The 19888-nt window shown below is 39.9% G+C and overlaps 1 protein-coding gene across 3 annotated transcripts in view; it reads left to right on the top strand.

Annotated features, from left to right (window-relative positions):
• Nucleotides 1-19888, top strand: part of Nfyc (nuclear transcription factor Y subunit gamma) — a 66438-nt gene that overhangs the window by 32948 nt on the left and 13602 nt on the right. For 2 of the 3 annotated variants that reach the window (XM_052177232.1, XM_052177235.1), the window contains 4 exons: nt 1512-1624; nt 9670-9741; nt 11951-12064; nt 16698-16793. In XM_052177232.1, coding sequence (XP_052033192.1) covers nt 1520-1624; nt 9670-9741; nt 11951-12064; nt 16698-16793 — 387 coding nt within the window. In that variant the 5' untranslated portion in view covers nt 1512-1519. The remainder of the gene's footprint in view (nt 1-1511; nt 1625-9669; nt 9742-11950; nt 12065-16697; nt 16794-19888) is intronic. The other variant, XM_052177236.1, reaches the window with a different exon arrangement.

Below are 19888 nucleotides of genomic sequence, written 5' to 3'. Positions count from 1 at the left end.
TGAGACCCTCTGGGAGGTAGAATGAAATATCGTGCATTATATATTAGCTCATGTGAAACCTGGCTCTGGTGCTTCTCTTTTAACCCTGCAGAATTAGTTCTAAATAGCTTACATAGCACTTCCCCGTGCCCTGTTATTGGGATATTAGACATTTTCAAGTAATTCCCTGCAATAGGAATTCCTTAGATAATCAAAGGTTCCTTGTCCTTAAGTTAAAAGCTTGCCAGGTAAGTGTTTTAACTAGTTTTAAAAATGCTTTGCAGTATTATTTACAGTTCTGGCTACTGGGGGAATGTTTTCATTTCCCTTACTACATTACAAAGTAGTTGGAAAAATGTAGGTTCTGATCTTCCTTTCTTTGTTATGAGTTTAATCCACGACTTCTTTCACCTATCTTTTTTTCTTTTGCCCTCAACATTTATTTGTGCTACAGCACACATGTGAAAGTCAAAGGACAACCTGAGGAAGCAGTTCCTTCCTTTTACTGGATACCCATTGAACCATCTCACACACACACACCCTTTAAAAAAAAAAGAAAAGAAAGAAAAGAAAGAAGAAAACCAAACAAAATTTCATGTAGTGCAGGCTGGCAAGCTGGCAAGGTATTTAGCCAAAGCTGACTTTGAACTCCTCATTCTGCTTGCACCTCAGACATAGTAGGATTATGGCTTCAACTATCTTTAAAGCTTCTAATTGTTGTGCACTGTTTGGTATTGTACCAATGTAAAGCAGGGGTTATGAAACTATTAGGGAGTGCTCAGTTTCACACTACCCACTTAATTACCAGTTGTACCTTTAGCACTTTCAGTGTTATTTAAGATAGATTTATTGGCAATAAGAAGGAGTAATAACATCAGAAACTCAGAGAAATAGAGTCTTATTGTCTAACAAATAAAAATAAATGTGACTATTACTGTTATTTTCTAAAACTCTTAGCTTTCTGTTCTGTTTATCATCAATCCCCTACATAAATGCTATAGGCTGTGGCATGGAGTATGAGCAGCTATGGATAACTTAAGAGAGCTTTGAAGAGAATGATGCTGAAAATTATGGATTAGACTGGACCATTGGTGCTTTTCCATTCTGTGGGGACATTCCCATGGGAAGTTAACCTCTGGTTCACATTACTCCTTCCTCTGCCTCCTTCTCTGTGTAGCCCTGGCTGTCCTGGAACTCACTCAGTAGACCAGGCTGGCCTCAAACTCACAAAGATCCACCTACCTCTGCCTCCCTGCTGGGATTAAAGGTGTGCATGGCCACTGCCTGGCTCAATACTTGATTTTCTAAATTGGAACTTTTTGATAGTCTGTGAGGTAATCTAGGAAAATTTTGCTTTAAATGTCTTATGTGAAGATGTAATAATCTATGCCAGAAAACCTATCAGCACAGCATAGACCTTAACACTGAAACAATTAAACCAGTGAAAACATCTGTAGAAAGATAAATAACTAACCTGGACAGGAAGTATGACTTTATATTTCTAATGTGCTTGTGTCTATGTGTGTTTTTAGTTGTGAAAATGTCCACAGAAGGAGGGTTTGGCGGTACCAGCAGCAGTGATGCCCAGCAAAGCCTCCAGTCCTTCTGGCCCAGAGTCATGGAAGAAATCCGAAACTTAACAGTGGTAAGGAAGAGCAATGAGCCTCAAAAACAGATCAGTAGAAACAAGACATGAACACTTTTGTTTTCAAGCATATTCACAAAGGCATAGTGTATATCTGACCTGTATGTTAGGAAATAAAAATAGAATTTAACTTGTAGGAAGCAGTACGAAGGTGTGTTTGTGACTACGTGGCTGTCTGTTCAGATGTTCTGCTTGGAGGCAGGCTCATGTGAAACTGCTCTTTTAGCATACAGAGAGAAGCAGAGGTTGTACCTTCCTAGAGTAGTCTCAGCCTGTTTTCTTTAGTTAGAGCCTAGTTTATTAGCTGTACCAAATTTCTATAATTTTGGTGAACACTATTGGACAGCTTATTCAGCTGGAGAGCTGCTGTGAGCCAGCACTTACAGTACTAGGTACACTTAGTTAAAACATATACTTAGATTAGGGTTTCTCAGTAGCCGCATTATGAGATGTTTGTTCTAAGGGTCTATCCTCCTATGTTTTTTAGGTTGTTTAGCAACATCCTGCCCTTTGTTCACTAACTGCCAATAGCAATTTTTTAGTAACTATTATCAAAAAAAAACCCCAAAACAAAAACAAACCTCATAGACTAGCAGGTGTCCCTTTGAGCTAAAATCTTCTATTGATAACTGTGAACATAGAGAAATCAGATATAACCACACTTTTAAGGAGCTTGCCATCTTCTAATTGCAACTAAAGTAATATTAGTCAATAACTATTCACTCGGTACTTATGGACACAGTCACAGTGGTGAGTCCTGAAGCAATAAAAGGGAATGCACTGTGGGAGGCCTGGAGACAGTGTAGTGCCTGCTTTTCTCTGGTTGAGCTAGAGAAGGCTTTAAATGACAGTATATAGGGCTGCTGAGGTGCTTCAGCTGCTAAAGTGCTTGCTACCAACCTGATAACTTGAACTTTGATAAAATTTAATAAGAAACAAAAAGAACAACATGTTTATTTTTATTGTGTCTTGAAAAATGAGTGACCATTAGCCACATGGATGGGTTGGGGAAATAGTTCTATGCTAGGTAGCAAAAAGAGCATGGGCAAAGACCTGGAGTTGTAGAGGAAAGGACCTGTGTTTAGAGGAAAAACAAGAAGGTTTATATAGTAAAGATTGGGGTAGGAATGCAGTATGTGGTCCAGAGGTAGCAGTAGGAGAAAGGTATGATAAAACAGAAATATTTTCAGAAGACACTGTCACGTTTTTTATGGAGAACATTCATTTTGGTGTCGTAGCCAGTATGGAAGGAACTCCCTGTGTCTTGTGCCGTTGTTGCCTTGGAGGCATCAGCATTCTGTAGATCAAATGCTGGATTTTTTTCCTGACATGGAGCTAATGTCTTAGGTTCAGTACCTTTATACTCTGGTAAACAAGATTGATTTGTTTTTTTTTTTCACCAAATTCTTATTTTTCACCCATTTTGTCCTGTACTGTGTTCTGTGGCTCTAGTAATAACACTCAACAGACTAGATCATTGACCTCCTGGAAAATGTGTTCTCACAAGACAAACTGCAAATAAGTAACAAATTAACTTGGTACTGTGATAAATACCCATTGAGTATTTATCAGGTATTAACATAGGGGTAATTAATGTTCTGAGTGTACCACTGGGTGGTCTTTGTTCACATAAGGGTGGTTTTGGATTATTGAGCTTGGCTGGACCTTTTTTGAGTGGCCTGTGCTCACAATGGATTTCCAGAAGTTTCTTTTCAGTATTTTATCTATGCTGTTTCTGATAGAGTAAACAGAGGGGATAAAAATGGAATTTATAAAGTCGGAAGTCTAGGGTATTTTGCACAGATTGTTGGAAGATAATCTTTAATTTTAATAGTCAGAATTCTCTGACACACACACACATATGGTTTATTAGATTGGTTTACAGGATGCAATCCAGGTAGTCCAACAATGAGTGTTGTCTTAACACTAGAGAAGCCATGAATCTGGCAGTTGTGCAGTTAGACCCAGTAATGGTGCTGAAGGCCTGGAGGGCTGCTGAGCTTCAGTCTTTCTTGGAATCATGAAGAAGTTGGTTCTCATATCAACAGAGGACATGTTGTAGCTAGATGAACTAGCCATTAACAGTGAGGCAAACAGACAAAAGGCAAAGGTTCTTTCTTCCATGTACTTTTGTGTAGGCTGCTACGAGAAAGTGCCACCCAAATTTAGGGGTGGGTCTTCCTGCTTCAAATAATCTGATCAAGAAAATCTTTCACAGTATCCCAGCAGTTTGTATTTTAGTCGATAACAGATTCAGTAAAGTTGACAGCCAAGATTAACCATCACATATATAATCTAATGGTTATGTTTATTTGAATTTATGTACTTTATTAGATTTAAATCAGGCTGGTGCAACATGAGTACCCTTCTGGTTCAAGTTTTGTAGGTGAAGAGAAAGAAATGGAAGAAGGAAGTTGTCTTTACTTGTTTTTCCATTAACTTAACTAAAGTTGTCTCCTCATGTACCTTGATTCCTTAGATCTCTACTGGCTGTAACATCTGCTTAGGAGAATGGCTGACATATGAATAACCGCATAATGAATGATTGAATGAGTTCAACTTCTCCCTTCAGACTTAGTACAGAGCCATGTTAGTTCCAGGTTTCCACAAGAGAGTGAGGTTGGGTGCTTGTTTCCTTTCTAAGAGTGAGACCTGTGGTTAGTTCTCAGGCCTGCAGCACATGAAGATCTCTGTTTCTCTCACTATACCTCTGCCTGTGCAGCATGTCAGCACTTATTTTGTATCTTTCCAGAACGCAGTGGTGCTTAATATTAGACTTTTGAAGGAAGGGAGTTGAGACAAGATGTTGTTATACAGCCCTGATCAGTTTAGATTTGCACTGTGTAGACCAGGCTGGCCTTGAATTTGCAGCAATTCTTCTGTCTCCGCTTCCCAAGGCCTGGAATTCCAGAAGTATATCACCACACCAAATTGATAGCAGACTTTCCCAGATGTGTCAGTCCCTTTTAAGTAGATACTTTAAAATGTTGAGCAGATTTAAAAAACCCTATTATGCATAAGTTATCCAAGTATAAGTAGAATAAGAATATTTGTAAAAGTGTGTGTTTAAATTGAAATTCTGATTGTTCCAAAGTAAGTAACCAAGGTATATTTCATGATGTATTGAACATACTTGTCCTTAGTCATTACTTAATTCACATTAACATAGCAATTTATCTTTCATCACAATTTAACCTCCCTGTTCTGAACTCTAAAGGGCTCTGTAATTGTCCGTAAATCCAAGTGTTCAGATGGGGATGAAGTTAGTTACAAATTCTAGCGGATATTCATGCCCCTCAGTGATTACAGAAAACATTATATATCCCTGTTCACCAAGGCTCTAGGAACAGTCAATAACAGATTTTTCATACTCTTTTAAGTGGGGATCTCATTGAGAATCCAGATTTCCCTCTACCGTCTGTCCCTCTCACTTCTGTGGGGTGAGGGTGGGGTCCTTTCAGCCTTCCAAACATTAGAATTACAAGCATTTAGCACCATGTAAAGTCATAGTAGACATCTTGTCATTGAATTTTATAATCATCAGGACCTCTTTAAGAGTGAAGAAGAGAAAGCAAATTTAGAGTAGATTGGACAAATGGTGAGGATCCTGATTCTTGAGAAATTTGATCTTCCCCTGACTTACTCTCTATGTCTGCTTCAAACTTTAGATAGCTATAATTTAGTAATTAAGTCATTTAAATTTCCATCTTTTCATGCTGAACACTTCTAGGTTGGACAAAGACATTTCTAACATGATAGCCAAGTCATATTAACCAAGTCCTAACCAGGCAAGGACTAATGGATATTTCTAACATGACAGTCAAATCATGTAAATAAGCAAGAACATGGAAGACTGACAGACTGTTAAAAGACAGGCCCTGGGGACTGAAGAGATGGCTCAGTGTTTAAGAGCACTGGCTGCTCTTCCTGAGGACATGGACTCAGCTCTCAGCATCCACATAGCAGCTCACAGCCATATAACTTCAGTCTTAGGGGATGCAACCCTCTTCTGGTCTCTGGGGAATGGCAATTACATAGTCCATAGATATACATGCAGGCAAAGTACTCATACACATAAAATGAATAAAGATTAATAAATCTTTAAAATAAATAGGTCTTGGGTCAGGCATGGTAGCTTCATTTATTCCCATCACTAGGGAAGTAAAGGCAGGTGTGTCTCTGTGAGTACAAAGTCAGCCTGGTCTACATAGTAGTTCCAGACCAAACAGAACTACACAATGAGACCCTCTTCTTCTTCTTTTTTTTTTTAAGATTTATTTATTATTTCTATATTAAGTACACTGTAGTTGTCTTCAGACATACCAGAAGAGGATGCCAGATCTCATTACGGATGGTTGTAAACCACCATGTGGTTGCTGGGGTTTGAACTCAGGACCTTCAGAACTGCAGTCAGTGCTCTTAACCACCGAGCCATCCCTCCAGCAACCCTCTTCAACAACAACCCATACAGACCAAATGCTATAAGCTCATCCTGTACATCTGTGCTTTGCAGACTTAATAGAGTGACTTTTAACCCTCATTCTTAATGATAGTTATGAAGGGAGTTTAAAAACAAAAACCAAACAACAACAACAAAAAACCCCTTGATGTCAGGATTCTACTTCTGAGTTCTATTTTGTCAGTCTGCAGCAGAGCACAGGCAACTTGATTTTCAAAAGCTTCCCCTAGACAATTCCAAAATGAAGCCAACTATTAGAATTATTATTTTCAGAAGGATGAGAATCTTGACTTTCTGGAGTGACCCAGTGGGCTTAGTAAAAGAGATTTCTGTTACTTAAGCCTCGGGATTCTGTAGTGTAGCTTGGAACCTACTACTAACTTTTCTTTGGCTTTCAACTTGAGTAATTTCAGGTCTCATGAAACTTGGCACTGTAATACAGCAGTAATTTAAATGTCGTCTCAGATTATAGTCAGAAGCATGACAGTGTTCAGAGATAGTCTTCTGCAGTTTACTCATCCAGTTCCTAAAAAACAGGAAGAGTTTGGGTTAGTCCTTCCTCTTGAGTCAACTGGGAGAGGAGTCAATGCTGTTCACTCTCACTGTGCTGCCCGGTGACATAAAACCAGTGTGGGGCTTCAGTAAGCTAGTAGCGGAGAGACCTCCTTTTCTGCAAACTTACCTTGGGCTCTTATATGTATCTAGAAAGCTAGGATGGAAGTATAGAAAACCAGGCTGTTTTCAGGAACAGTTAACCACATGCCTGACAAAACTCCCTGTTATGATCTATTTTTTCACACAATGCATCTTTAAAGAAAAATGGCATTCCTTTCTGCAGCAGCCCTCAGTTTCCAATAACTCCCCAGTTAGAGTTGGATCTGCATGAGTCCCTCTTGTCCATGATGAAATGTTGACTGGCTTGATCTTTTTACTTTTAAATACTTATTTATTTAATAAACATTCATACACTATAGCTGTTTTCAGACACACCAGAAGAGGGCATCAGATTCCATTACAGGTGGTTGTGAGCCACCATTTGGTTACTGGGAATTGAACTCGGGGCCTTTGGAAGAACAGTCAGTGCTCTTAATCTCTGAGCCATCTCTCTAGCCTGACTGGCTTGATCTTACAAGTAACCATGGGTGCTGTGAGTTCTTGAGTCCTTCAGCTCTTACATTCTTCTTAACCCTTTTACTACAATTTCCCCGAGTCTTTGAAGGATCAATAAAATGTCCCATTGAGGGAGAGATACTCAAAAGTCAATTATTTTCAGCACTTGACAAGTAAAAAGAGCTTCTATGACCAAGGTTGAAAGCAGAATTAATATATGTGGATAAATGTAAAATATTTAGAAGGTAGTTTTATATTTACATTTAGAAAAAACTGGGATTACAGACTGCTACGGAGGACTAGAAAGGCTTTTAGATTTGGGAGGGAGCAAGGGAGGGAGGGAGGGAAAGAAAGAGAGAGAGAGAGAGAGAGAGAGAGAGAGAGAGAGAGAGATATCAACTCTGGGCTTTGGAAAAATTCTGTGGAGATGACTTTAAATGACAAATGGCAGTACATTTGCAAGAGAGTTAACTCTTACGATCATGGGCTCTATGTATCCAGGGAATTGAAAGTTACATCCCTTTCCTCTGGTATTTTTGGGTAGTATTGTCTTGTGTGATGTGCTATACCAGTAAGAAGGCAAAGGATAGATTGCAGTGGTTAAACATTTAAAAAAAATGCCTCCAGTCCAACTCCCCCTCTCTCCTGCTCTCCTTTGCTCTCAGGTCACACCTCACCTCTCACACTGCATGCAGGTGGGAGTGCTGCGCTTTTCTCTCTCTGAGAATACAAGTCTGTATCACTTGTACATAATTTCTATCTCACCTTTCCTATGGAACTTTTCCCAACTCTTTTCCTCTAGACCCAATTTGACAGCTATTATTTCCTTCTTTGTGTCCCTGTGGGACTTTGTGCTCTCTAGTGTAAGAGAGAGTCTGTGTAATGTTTTTGAGATGACTATCTTTGGCAAACTACAAGTTTCTCAACAATAGGGGTAGGATTGTGCATTCACATAGTTAGAGGTGTCATAAGTTAGGTTGGGGTGTAGGAATGAGTTAAATGAAAGAGGAGCAGAAATAAGGTTAAAAATAGTGTCTCCTGTCTCCCAGTAAAATTGTAATAAACTAGACATCTCCATCTCTACCACTCCCAAGGTTAGTTATAGTAGAGGCTTCATGGGGAATGGTATCAAATTTGGAAAAGAGAAAGATAAAAAGGTGATGTTTGAATTTGTAGAGCTGAGTATCTCCAAGTATCTTGAGTATTTTGTTGGTCTATGTAGAGACATTTGGGGTTTTTGGTTCTTGGGGGGGGTTTGGGGGGTTTTTGTTTGTTTGTTTTTGTTTTTAAGTTTCTGCCTTGAAGGTGTTCCTTTATGCTGCCAGTTCCTGTTCTTTTTGTTTGGTTCAGTGTTTTGGTTTGTTTGTTTGTTTGCTTGAGACAGGGTCTCTCTGTATAGTCCTGGCTGTTCTGCAACTGCAGCTCACTCTGTAGACCAGGCTGACCTCAAACTCAAGTAGATCCACCTACCTCTGCCTCCTGAGTGCTGGGATTAAGGCCATGCACCACCATACCCTGTTTTCTTTGCTTTCTTTTAGATATGTTATCCTAATTTTTTTCTTCTATAAAGCCTCCCCTTATCCCCTAGGCATGGGATTCTGGGAAGCCTGGTGATATTTTTCTAGACCGCCTTCTTTGACACATACTTAGACTTTTCTGTTTGTTTCAGAAAAGAAAATTTACTTGTGCTTGTTAATTGTTATCAAGTCTCAAATAATAGTTCCTCTTTCCATATCGTGATAATATGGATACCCAGGTGATCATATTGGGTTTAGAGAGCCATGTCTTCTCTTCAAGGTTAATTTTTATTTCTAGAATTATATCCACTCTTGAACATGTTTACCAGTAGTTTCAAAAGACAGCAAGAGAGGGTGAGGCTTAAATTGCACATAAATTGAGTGATGACACTCAAAAAAAGTATTTTATTACATCTTAGCCAGTATAGTGTATTTTCTCTCTCCCGTTTCTGTTTAAGGAAAAAGTAGCAGTCGTGGTTCTAGAAGACAGCTGGTGAATTTACCTTCATCTTTAGGTTCCCCACAGAATAGAGAACTGGCAGGAGGGCACTCTGCAGCAATGGCAGAATTTGAGGCCAGTAATGAGATTTTGTCTCAGAGAAACACAAAAGAACTATCAGGACAGGGAATACGGAGATTTTATTTTAATCTGCTCGTTCTACATTAGTAACTTGATTACAGAAAAGGAAAGCAGAGGGGATACTTGAGATGAACTTCTTCTAAGCAGAGGCAAAGAACCTGTTAGTGGCTGGCTTTCCTTTATGAGGGCAGTCTGAAAGTTTGGAGCTCTGCAAGGGCTAAGGAAGAATTTTGTTTAGAGCTTGTATTTTGTTTATATGTCCCTCGTTCCCTGCTATATTTCCTGAGCTGGGATCTATACTGGTCTGCCTGCCACTGCCTGTACTTAGCCGCTTTGTCAGCCTCTCCACACTCATGTGCCTCTTATTGCTCAATTTCAGAAAGATTTCCGAGTACAGGAACTCCCACTGGCTCGTATTAAGAAGATTATGAAACTGGATGAAGATGTGAAGGTGAATTTGCATTATTTTTATATTAGGTTCATATTAGAGCTAAAAGTATGAGTACTGATCATTCCTCTAGAGCTCAAGGTTTAACAGCAAAAAAAAAAAAAAATTATGATATGTTACTTATGTTTTTATTTGGCTTTTATCTAAATTGAAGTGACCATAAATGGAACAGTTTTAGTTATTGAATAATGTTTCTTTGAAAATTGGGTTATCATGGGATTTTTTTCCCTCCCAGATACCTAGTGTTTGCTTTGAGATCAGTGTAAACATTTGCATACATTAGTTCAATAAAACATTGCTCTCCTCTCAGCACTTACTATAATCTCAAACCTTCTGAGCTGTAAGACATTTCTAAGGATGATACTGCACTGCCTTAGTTACTTTTCTGTTGTTGCGATAGGACATTGTGAGTAAGGCAGTTTATAACAGGGTTTATTTGGGCTTATAGTTTCAGAGGATTAGAATCCATGTTCACTATGTCAGGAAGCTTGCAATAGGCAGGCAGATATGGTGCAAGCAGTTGCTAGGAGCTCACTGTTTGTTTGTTTCTCTGTTTCTCTGCCCCTTCCAAAACAAAAGTTTCTCTGTATAGCCCTAACTTTAATTTGTCTTAGAACTGTAAACTAGGCTACCTTGAACTCAGCTATCCACCTCCCTCTGTCTCCTGAGTACTGGAATTAAAGGTACTCACCACAACCTCCTTGCTGGAACTCACGTCTTTTTCATTAATTAATTTATTTATTCACTTGACATCTTGATCGCAGCCTCCTCTTCCTGTTCCCCCCTTGCAGCCCCTCCACCATATTTTCCCCCTCCTCCTCTGAGAAGGGTGAGGCCCTCGCTGGGTATTCACCCTGCTCTGGCACATCAAGTCATTGCAGGACTAGGTGCATCCTTTCCTAAGAGGGCCAGTGAAGGGAATGGGATCCACAGCAGGCAGAAGATTGAGGGGCAGCCCTCACTTCAGTTGTTCGGGGGTGGAGTTTACATCTTAAGTCGCAAGCACTAGGCTGAGAGACTGAAACCTTAAAGCCTGCCCCCAGTGACGTACCTCCTGGATTAGGCCACACTTCTAATCCTTCCCAAAGAGTTCCAACTGGGGACCACATATTTAAATATCTGAGTCCTATGGAGGCCATTCTCACTCCAAACTACCACATGTACCTTTTTGATATTTTGATCATTTTAAAAACAAACAAACCATGAGTAAATTGTACTTGTGAAAGTATTAATTCCTGGCCATTTTCCCCCCTAGGAGTTTACCTCTGATTATGATTCTTAGGGAAGAATAGCTCTGTCTCTTTGCCTTTCAAAATGTGTAACATCTTTGAATTTTCAAGGAAAATTAAGTTCTTATAGCACTTTCCTTTTATTATCTTCTGTGCATTTGTTTGTTTGTTTGTTTGTTTGTTTGTTTTGTTGAGACAGGTGTCACCTCATTATATAGCCCAGGTTTGGCTATAACTCTTGGTTATCCTATCTCTGCCTCCTGAGTGCTGGGATTATAGATATGTGCCACCTTGTCTACACACTACACAGCTCTAGAAGTATGCACAAAGGTGAGTTGACCACCTATGTTGTGAACCAGGATCCTTGTGCTTATATATCTTTAACTCTGTCCACAGCTGCTCTTTACAGCTTTGGTTGTAGTCAGACATTTTAAGATAGCTTAGTACATGTCAGGCACTCTGCTGGATACACAGAGTACTTACTTCCCTTAGTAACACCAAAAGTTTGTTTTATTTTTAAGTTTAAAAAACTAAAGCCAGAATAGTGAGAAATACAAGATTTGATCCCAATCCATTGGTGCCCAGGCTTTTGTCGTCTTTTCTCAAATATTTTTTGGGGATTCAGATCTAAACTCTGCTACTCGCTGGCTCTATAGCTCTGGCTACACCACTTTACTTTCTTAAATTCTACTTTTTTTTTCCGAAAGGCTGTATCCCAGCATTTGGGAGGTGGAGGCAAGAAAACCAAGGGTCTAAGGAGGATGGTCAAAGACATTGACCAAGGCCAAAAGTAAACACCATGCCTTGACCTGGCAGTGATAGGTACTGTGTCTTACTCCTACTTGGGGATTATTGTACTCTGGACTCTCCACAGGCTACCACCTTATTTTTTATATCTTGTCTATGGTTTGCTTCAAGCCAGAGGCTGACTGGCTTGAATGCTTTATTGGTGGTTAACAGTACAGTCCTACAATCTCTTACAGATGATCAGTGCAGAAGCCCCTGTGCTGTTTGCTAAGGCAGCCCAGATTTTTATCACTGAGCTGACTCTTCGAGCTTGGATCCACACAGAGGATAACAAGCGTCGTACTCTTCAGGTAATGCAGACTCACATTGGTAAAACTAGGGCAAGCAACTTTTCCTCTCCCAAGCTTTGGACCAATGGACCTCTGCCAAGCTGATATGTAATTGTGATCTTCCTCTGTCGGAACACAGGTATACTTTGTAGACATAATGGTGGTATTTCCTTTCCAAGATTATTAGTTTTCAGCTCTCACAAGGTTTCACAGCTTAGTGATGGAGCACACTCTTTACTTGGTGCACCTACATAGAGGCAAAGTTCAGGTCATCCAGTGTCTGCCTGTTTCTAGATGTAACTTCTGTTGGAAGCTGAGAGCTGTCAGGAAAAGACAATCTCAAAAAGAATTCAAGGTCTCACTCTCTGCATAGATATTTATTTTTTGTTCCTTGTCTGCCTTCCTTGAAATTATTTCCTTTTGTTCTCTTTTTATTTAACTCTTTTATTGTGTGTGTGTGTGTGTGTGTGTGTTTGTTTGTGTAATTGATTGATTGACTGACTGACTGATTGATTGATTGATTTGATTGATTGATTGATTCAGGGCCTTACCATGTAACTCTGGCAAGCTTAGAACTCATTATGTAGACCAGGCTGATCTTGATCTCAGAAATCCACCTGTCTTTATTTTAAGTGAGTCAGTATTTATATTGAGTCAATATTTATATTGTCTGTAGAACCCTTGATGATACTAGTTCTCAAAATTCTTTTTTGATCCCTTTTTTGGATACACAGGGGTAGCCTGTGTATCCCTTAGAGCAGCAGTTCTCAACCTGTGGGTCTCATTAGATTTTACATTACAATTCATAACAGTAGCAAAATCACGGTTACAAACTAGCAGTGAAATAATTTTCTGGTTGGGGCATTAAAGTGTTGCAGCATTAAACACTATCCTAGAAGAAAAAGGATTTTCAGATACAAAAAGTAGGGGGGGATTGTGATAGAAAGACACAAAGTACTGAAAGTATTTTTAATAAAGCCAATGAGTTCTTCATTTTCGTTTACCTACAAAAGTGGAAATGTATATGCCTCCTCATTTCTAATGGACAATGTTTACTGAACACCTAAAATGTGACAGGAACTGTTATATGCCTTGTACATCAGCAATGTACAAAACAGACACAAATCATGCTTGTGGAGTCTGCAGCTAGTACACATGGACATTGAGTAGAAGTTAAGATTTGTATCTGGGCATGGTAGTATAGTCTATGCTCAGTAGACAGTAGCAGGATGACCTTGGGGAGTCCGAGGCCTGTTTGGTTGATACAGTAAAATCAGAGGTACATAAACTAAGACCTCATCTCAAAAACTAAGCTAAAAAGGATCGGCAGGGAGATGTCTTAGTAGGTAAAGTGGTTGTCATGTAAGCAGGAGAATCTGTGTTCATCTCTGCAGAACCCATGTAAAAAGTTGAACAGTATGCTTCTGTGACAGGAAAGAGACAGGTGGGTCTCCGGAGCTTATTTTCAACCAGTTTAGCCAAATCATTGAGTCCCAGGTTCTGTGAAAGACACAAAAAAGAAAAAAAAAAATAAGATGGAGAGAGATTTATATGCTTTACTGTTTATTTGCTTTTGGGACAGGGTCTCTGTGTAGTACAGACTGCCCTGACCCACTTATTTAAAAATATTGTATGCATGTGTGCACGTATACTATGAAGACCAGAGAAGGCATTGAATCTTCTGGTGCTGGAATTATAAGTGGATACTGGGAACCAGTCTTTGATCCTCTGAAAGAACAGAATACTCTTTTAACCACTGAAATACTTCTCCAACTCTAGGCCTGAAATTTTTGATTTTCCTGAGTGCCAGGATTATAGGTATGAGCCCCTATGTCCAGCCACTGTAGAAAAATGTTAAAGTTTTAAAAGTTGTGCATAGTGTCTGCATACTGTCTCTCACTCTCCTGTTGTATATGTATGTATGAATGATACATGCATGTGGATGGTTTATAGTCTTGTAAAAGCTACTGTCTAAGTCAGTTCAGATTAGAAAGTAAAATGGAAAAGTACTTGAATAGCCTTCTTAAAAGGTGATGGCAGGGCCTGCCAAAATGGCTTAGCTAAGTGAAGTATATTAGACACACCACACCACACACACACACACACACACACACACACACACACACACACACACACTTGACAAACCTGAGTTCAATCCATGGTGGAAGATGAGGACAAAGCTGCTGGTCTCTACACCCATACCATAGCATGCTCAATCTTACTGTATAATTTTAAAGGCAATGGCCATTAAGCCTATGTGCAGCATCACTAGTCATCTGTGAGTAACAGCTTAAAACCACAGGGAGTGCTGCTCTAGTCAACCAGAATAACTTAAAATCAAAGAGAGACAATTCCAAGTATTGGTATATAGAAGGTATCTAAAAATGACTGCTGGTTAGAATGTTGGGTAGTGTAATTACTCGTGAAAACCTACTTGACAATTTGCAAGAGTTAAACACATACTCTTAACTTGGCCATTCTACTCCTAGGTTTGCATCCAGAAGAAATGCAACATTCTTACATAAGAGTATTTATAACAACCTTTTTTGTAATATCTCAAAACTGGAAACAGCTCAGCAACCCATCAGAAATACATAAACAAATTCTGTTATATCATGAAATGAATCCAAATAATACAACAAAACTCAAAACTATTAAAGATCCTAGAGAAAACTGTCTAGTGTATATTAAAGCACCACCTCCAGTGATAATGATCAGTGCTGCCTCATCTGTAGGACTTAGTGTTAAATGTCTGTATTTCGCTGAAATGAGTAGTAACTCAGTAAAATATTAAGGAAGGCACAATAAAGTGGGAGTGATGACGCACACCTTTAATCCCAGTATTCCTGAGACAGAGCGCATGGATCTCTGAGTTTTGAGCCAGTTTGGTCTACAGAGTGAGTTCCACGACAACCAGGACTACACAGAGGAACTCTGTCTGGGGCGGGGGTGGGGTGGGGGAAACCATCAAACAAACTAACATTTTTTTTTTTTAAAGGAAAAGGCACCGTAAGATGGGTATGGTGGTGTATTCTTGTATTCCTAACACTTGGGAAGTGAAAGCAGGTTCTAGAGTGCAAGGCATTCTTAGTATAGTCTGTCTGTCTGTCTATTTATCTGGCTGTCTGTCTATCAATCTATCTACACACACACATACACATCTCAAATTCAAGGCTAACATGGGCTATAAGAAGGGTAAAAAAGATCAATTAAAAAATATATACACATACACACAAAAGTCTTGGGAAAATGTTTGCCTTTGTGTGTGTTGGAGGTACTTACTTTTATTTTTTTCCTTCATTTCATTGTTAAGGAGCTGTTTAGTTGGCATGAATAGGTGTCATCATCAAGGAGGCTCTACTGTTGTGTTCATCTTAAATAAGTTCTGGCAGGCTTTAAGATATTCCTTGCTTAGGTTAGGAGGGTTTATTATCAAGTTGGTAGTTGGCAAGAAGGATGGATTGGAGGTTTGCATTTTAGTGGCTTGGGGCCATGACAGATACTAGGGAAGGAAAAAACAGAAAATTTCCATCCCTCCTTTTGGCCTGATGCGTCTTCTTTGCTTAAGATGTGGCATCTAGAGGTTGCTAAGGATTTTTGTGAGTTTGTTTGCTTTTCCTTGTTATGTTATTGTCAAGGATTTTAAACATAAAGTTTGTAATGAGTACCTGTATTTTTTCTTCCCAAAATCTGCTGTTAAAGTTTTACTTTAGCACATCTGAGGATAACCAGGGCTATACAGAGAAATCCTGACTTGAAAAACAAATTTATCATACCTCTCGCTTTAGCCATGAAGTGGTCTATTTTTAAATACATTTCAAAATTTACTTTCCTGTATATACTTAGGTATTTCACTACTTGATCTTAACCTTAAAACTTTCAATAAAGTACACAAATCATATGGGAGAAAAAGGTATTGATTTTTATTATTCAAAGGAAGGGGAATATTAGACTTGAAGAGAAAGTTCACCTGTGTCATTCTTGTTAGCTGACTACGGTGTTCACTACCTTCCTAGAGTAAATTCAGACTTGAGGATTCAGGCTCAAATTCAGATTTAAACTATTCATTAAGCAACACAATTTTGATTTATAAACTAAAAACCATAGGTAACATAAAAATCAAATAATTGGATTATAAGTGTCTGTAAAAAAAAAAAAAAAAACAGTGCTTTAGGGTCTTTAAAAGGTCATACAAGTGAATTATGGGCTGACCTTGTGGACCACAAAATGCCAGTTGCGACTGCTGGCTTTGTCCTGAATTAGCCAGAGGATGGTGGTTTTACAACTTTATGGAGGCCTTGAAACCAGAACAAGCAGAAATAGTGGTGAGTAGAGCTCAGATGTCGTGTCCTAGAGCACGGGATATGTGTATCTCTTTCATTGATTTCTGTCCAGCAAGTCTGATATAAATTGGGCTGTTCTTATTTTTAGCTCTGGACAAACCTAGAGATTTTTAGTACAGCCTAAAAGTCATCTCCTTGGACTGGGGAATAGCTCCATGGTAGAATACCTGCCTAACTTGTGTAAGACCCTAGGTTTAATTCCAGATACTAGGACTGGGGGGTAGGGTCATGCCGTTTTACTTGAAGGATAACAGCCAAAAGAACTAGATTCTTCCTTGGCCAGGTTTTAACTCTGTTTTTCTTTCTTACAGAGGAATGATATTGCTATGGCAATTACAAAATTTGATCAGTTCGACTTTCTCATCGATATTGTCCCAAGAGATGAACTGAAACCTCCAAAGCGTCAGGTGAGCAGGGAGGACTTGCTCAGCTGCCACCTTCAGGGCCAGGGCAAAATGTTGTCCGGGGCTCCTCCCACCCACCCAAAGCATTTCTTGTTTGTGGTTCTCTTCTGTAGTCCAGATCATCCTCAGCATCTCCTCCTACTCATTTATGGGTACTTTTAACTCAGTGCCTCGGGGTGGTTTAACTTTGCAGTGAGAACAAAGTTAAAGACTAGTCATGGAGAGTGGGTGAAGCTAGTTCAGGATTTCTTCATCTAAAATAAAACTTTTTCAGCCAGTTAGATTTCAGATTCTAAGAAACAGCCTCTCTGTCCATAGTGATCAGATTGGAGCCAGTGGCTTTTATTCTTTTACTCTGTGCTGTGTGTCTGTAGTGTGCTGATTCGACCCATCAGCCACTGAGTCAGAACCTGTGATGCCATGACGCCAGGAATCAATTAAAGTTCCCCAGATGCTTTGGTGTCCAATGAAGTTTTAGAACCACCATTTACATATTCTTTTTAATTACAAGAACTGACTGTCTGTCCCTCTTCTGCCTGTTCATCTCCAAAGATCACACCATTTGTTTTGTTCAGCACTTGGGTGCATATAACTTAATTGTGATTTTGACCCCAGTCCTATAGAGTTCATTGTTTCAGGCACACAGTCTGCACGATTCACTAGGTTTAGTGTAATATGCCCTCAGAAGTAAAGCCATACCATGTCCTGCTTGTTTTATTTTTGTTCATAAGATTTAAGTGTTTTTAACAAATTATTTTGTAGTACACTGTTTGGAGTCATTTAATGACAACAGTTTCCCCATGTTGACCTATACTAATAACCAGTCAGAAAACTGTTGGAGAAGTGGGCATCCTAATTGACATTTATTCTGACCCTGCATGATGGGTTTTGGGTTAGCAAGCTCTGGGTCACCTCCTTATGGGAGCAGGTTGTGCCTCACTGAAGCTCTTTATTTTTCTGGGCAGTCTTTGCTACTGTAAACATCCTTGACTGGAAGCTGTAAGGTGTTGAGAGGAGCTTTCAGTCGGATGTTTACAGCGGCAGGCTGCCACAGTCGTCCCCGGCTGCGCTCATCGGCTTTGAGACATTGCAGGTTTGTGCCCATGAACTTGTCTCCTTTTCTTGAGGTACTTCCTTTCTCTCTGAGAAGTCACAAGAACTCAGGCTGCCTCTCTTCCTTTGGAGTTGATAATACCATGAGCCTGTTTTTCTTATTGGATTTTTGTTCCCATGTGGCCACCAGGAGCCTCCTTTGAGGACAAGGTGGTAAGATCTGTGATGCAGTCAGGCATTTCTCTTATTGTACTGAGTGTTCACTATGGGCTGCCTGCTGAATAGACTGACTAAAGAGAAAGTTATTATCCTATTCCAGTGGTTCTTAATCTTCCTAATGCTGCACCTTTTAATACAGTTCCTCATGTTGTAATAACCTCCCAACAATAATTTTTTTCATTGCTACTTCATAACTGTAATTTGCTACTCTTATGAATTTTAATGCAAATATCTGTTTTTCAATAGTCTTAGGTGATCCATGTAAAAGGATCTTTCCACCCCACAAAGGGGCCACAACCCACAGGTTGAGAGCCTCTGACGTATACCTTCCTCCAAAGTTGTGTGTTCTTCTGGGTCTGTCATGGTGTTAGACTTGCTAGTGGTCTACCCCATCTCCCTTTTTTGTTCTTTGGTCTGGTTTGGATTTTTGAGATGGGGTCTCACTGTGTAGACTGGCTAGACTGTGTAGATCAGGCTGTTCTGGAACTCTGAGAGATGAGATCTACCTGCTTCTGCCTCCTGAGTGCTGGGATTCAAGGCATGGACCACTCTATACTGGTCCATCTCCCTTTGAAGAGGATGCAGCAGGAATGCTCCTTCAGCTGCCTGGTTTTAGCTCTTTGTAGGTGTTTGAGCTATTGATTGGCATCCTATTCACAACAGCTGCTGCCTGCCATTTAAAAGGTTGAGATTGCTGAAAGCTGGCCTGAAATTCTAAGATAGCATTTTTTAATTCTCTGTAGACATGAAGTTTTCCCAAGCTCCAAATTGGCTGGCACCTACTAAAGTCCTTTAAAAGTGCCTACTCTCCAAAACACACCCTCTGAAGGAGGCAGCGCTGCACTCTGCTACTAAAGCAAATGTATTTTCCCTGGTCTTGAGCTGGCTGCTCATTGGTGTAGTGATGCTGTTTGTCCACTGTCACTGTTTTCCAGTCTCACATTGGAGAAGCCACTGTTAGCGTGGAGCAGGTACCTCTCTGTGCTGACCCAGTCAGTCAGGGGTTTTTCTAGGGCTCGGTGCTGATCCACCTGGAAAGGGAGACACTGAATTATGAGGCTACGGTCCTGACTTCTCAGAGGTGATTTGGAATCTCCTTCTCTCTTTTTTGCCATGGAAGTAAGTAGACTGTTTGCAAGTAGAAGGTAGTTGAGGGTTGACTTCTCCCCCACTAAGCTATGAGTTGAAAGTTCCTGCTCATTGAAATGTCATTATCTTTTCACCCATTTCTTTAAATCAAGCATCATCATTTCCTGCTAGCTTGACCTCCATTTACAGAATGAGTCTTCATAAAGCAGAAGAACCTTATTTGTGCCTCCTTTCATCACCGCAATTTGAAAACAGCCATGCTTGTCCTGACAACAGTGTTTTAGAAACTGTCTAATCCATTATTGCCTGAGAAGATGCAGTAGGAAGCATAGGAGAGGCTACCAGCCTGCTTCAGAGCTTTTGCTAAAGCATTATTTTGGGTTCTGGCAGAAATTTTTAAAGAATTTGCTTTTTATCTTGGAAAAACAAAACAAAAACTTCGTTTAGTATTGTAATTATGGACACCTAGAGCTTGTCACAGGTCAAAGGCAGGAAGTGACTGTGTCCCCCGCAGCCTCCCCAGCTGCTCTGTGCTCTCAGTTCTTAGTTCTTAATGCTCTAACAAGCAAGGGTGTTTCTGCGCTAGGGCCAGCTTTCCCTCCCCTCCCCTCCCCTCCCATCCCCTCCCTGCCTTCTCTCCTCTCTCCTCCCCACCCCCCCTCAATACTTATTACATGTAAGTACACTGTAGCTGGTTTCAGACACCCCAGAAAAGGGCATCAGATCCCATTATGGAT

The sequence above is a fragment of the Apodemus sylvaticus genome, chromosome 3 (assembly GCF_947179515.1).
Source record: "Apodemus sylvaticus chromosome 3, mApoSyl1.1, whole genome shotgun sequence".
NCBI classification, from domain to species: domain Eukaryota; kingdom Metazoa; phylum Chordata; class Mammalia; order Rodentia; family Muridae; genus Apodemus; species Apodemus sylvaticus.
Note: the sequence above shows the minus strand (reverse complement) of the source record. Positions and strands in the feature narration are given on the sequence as shown.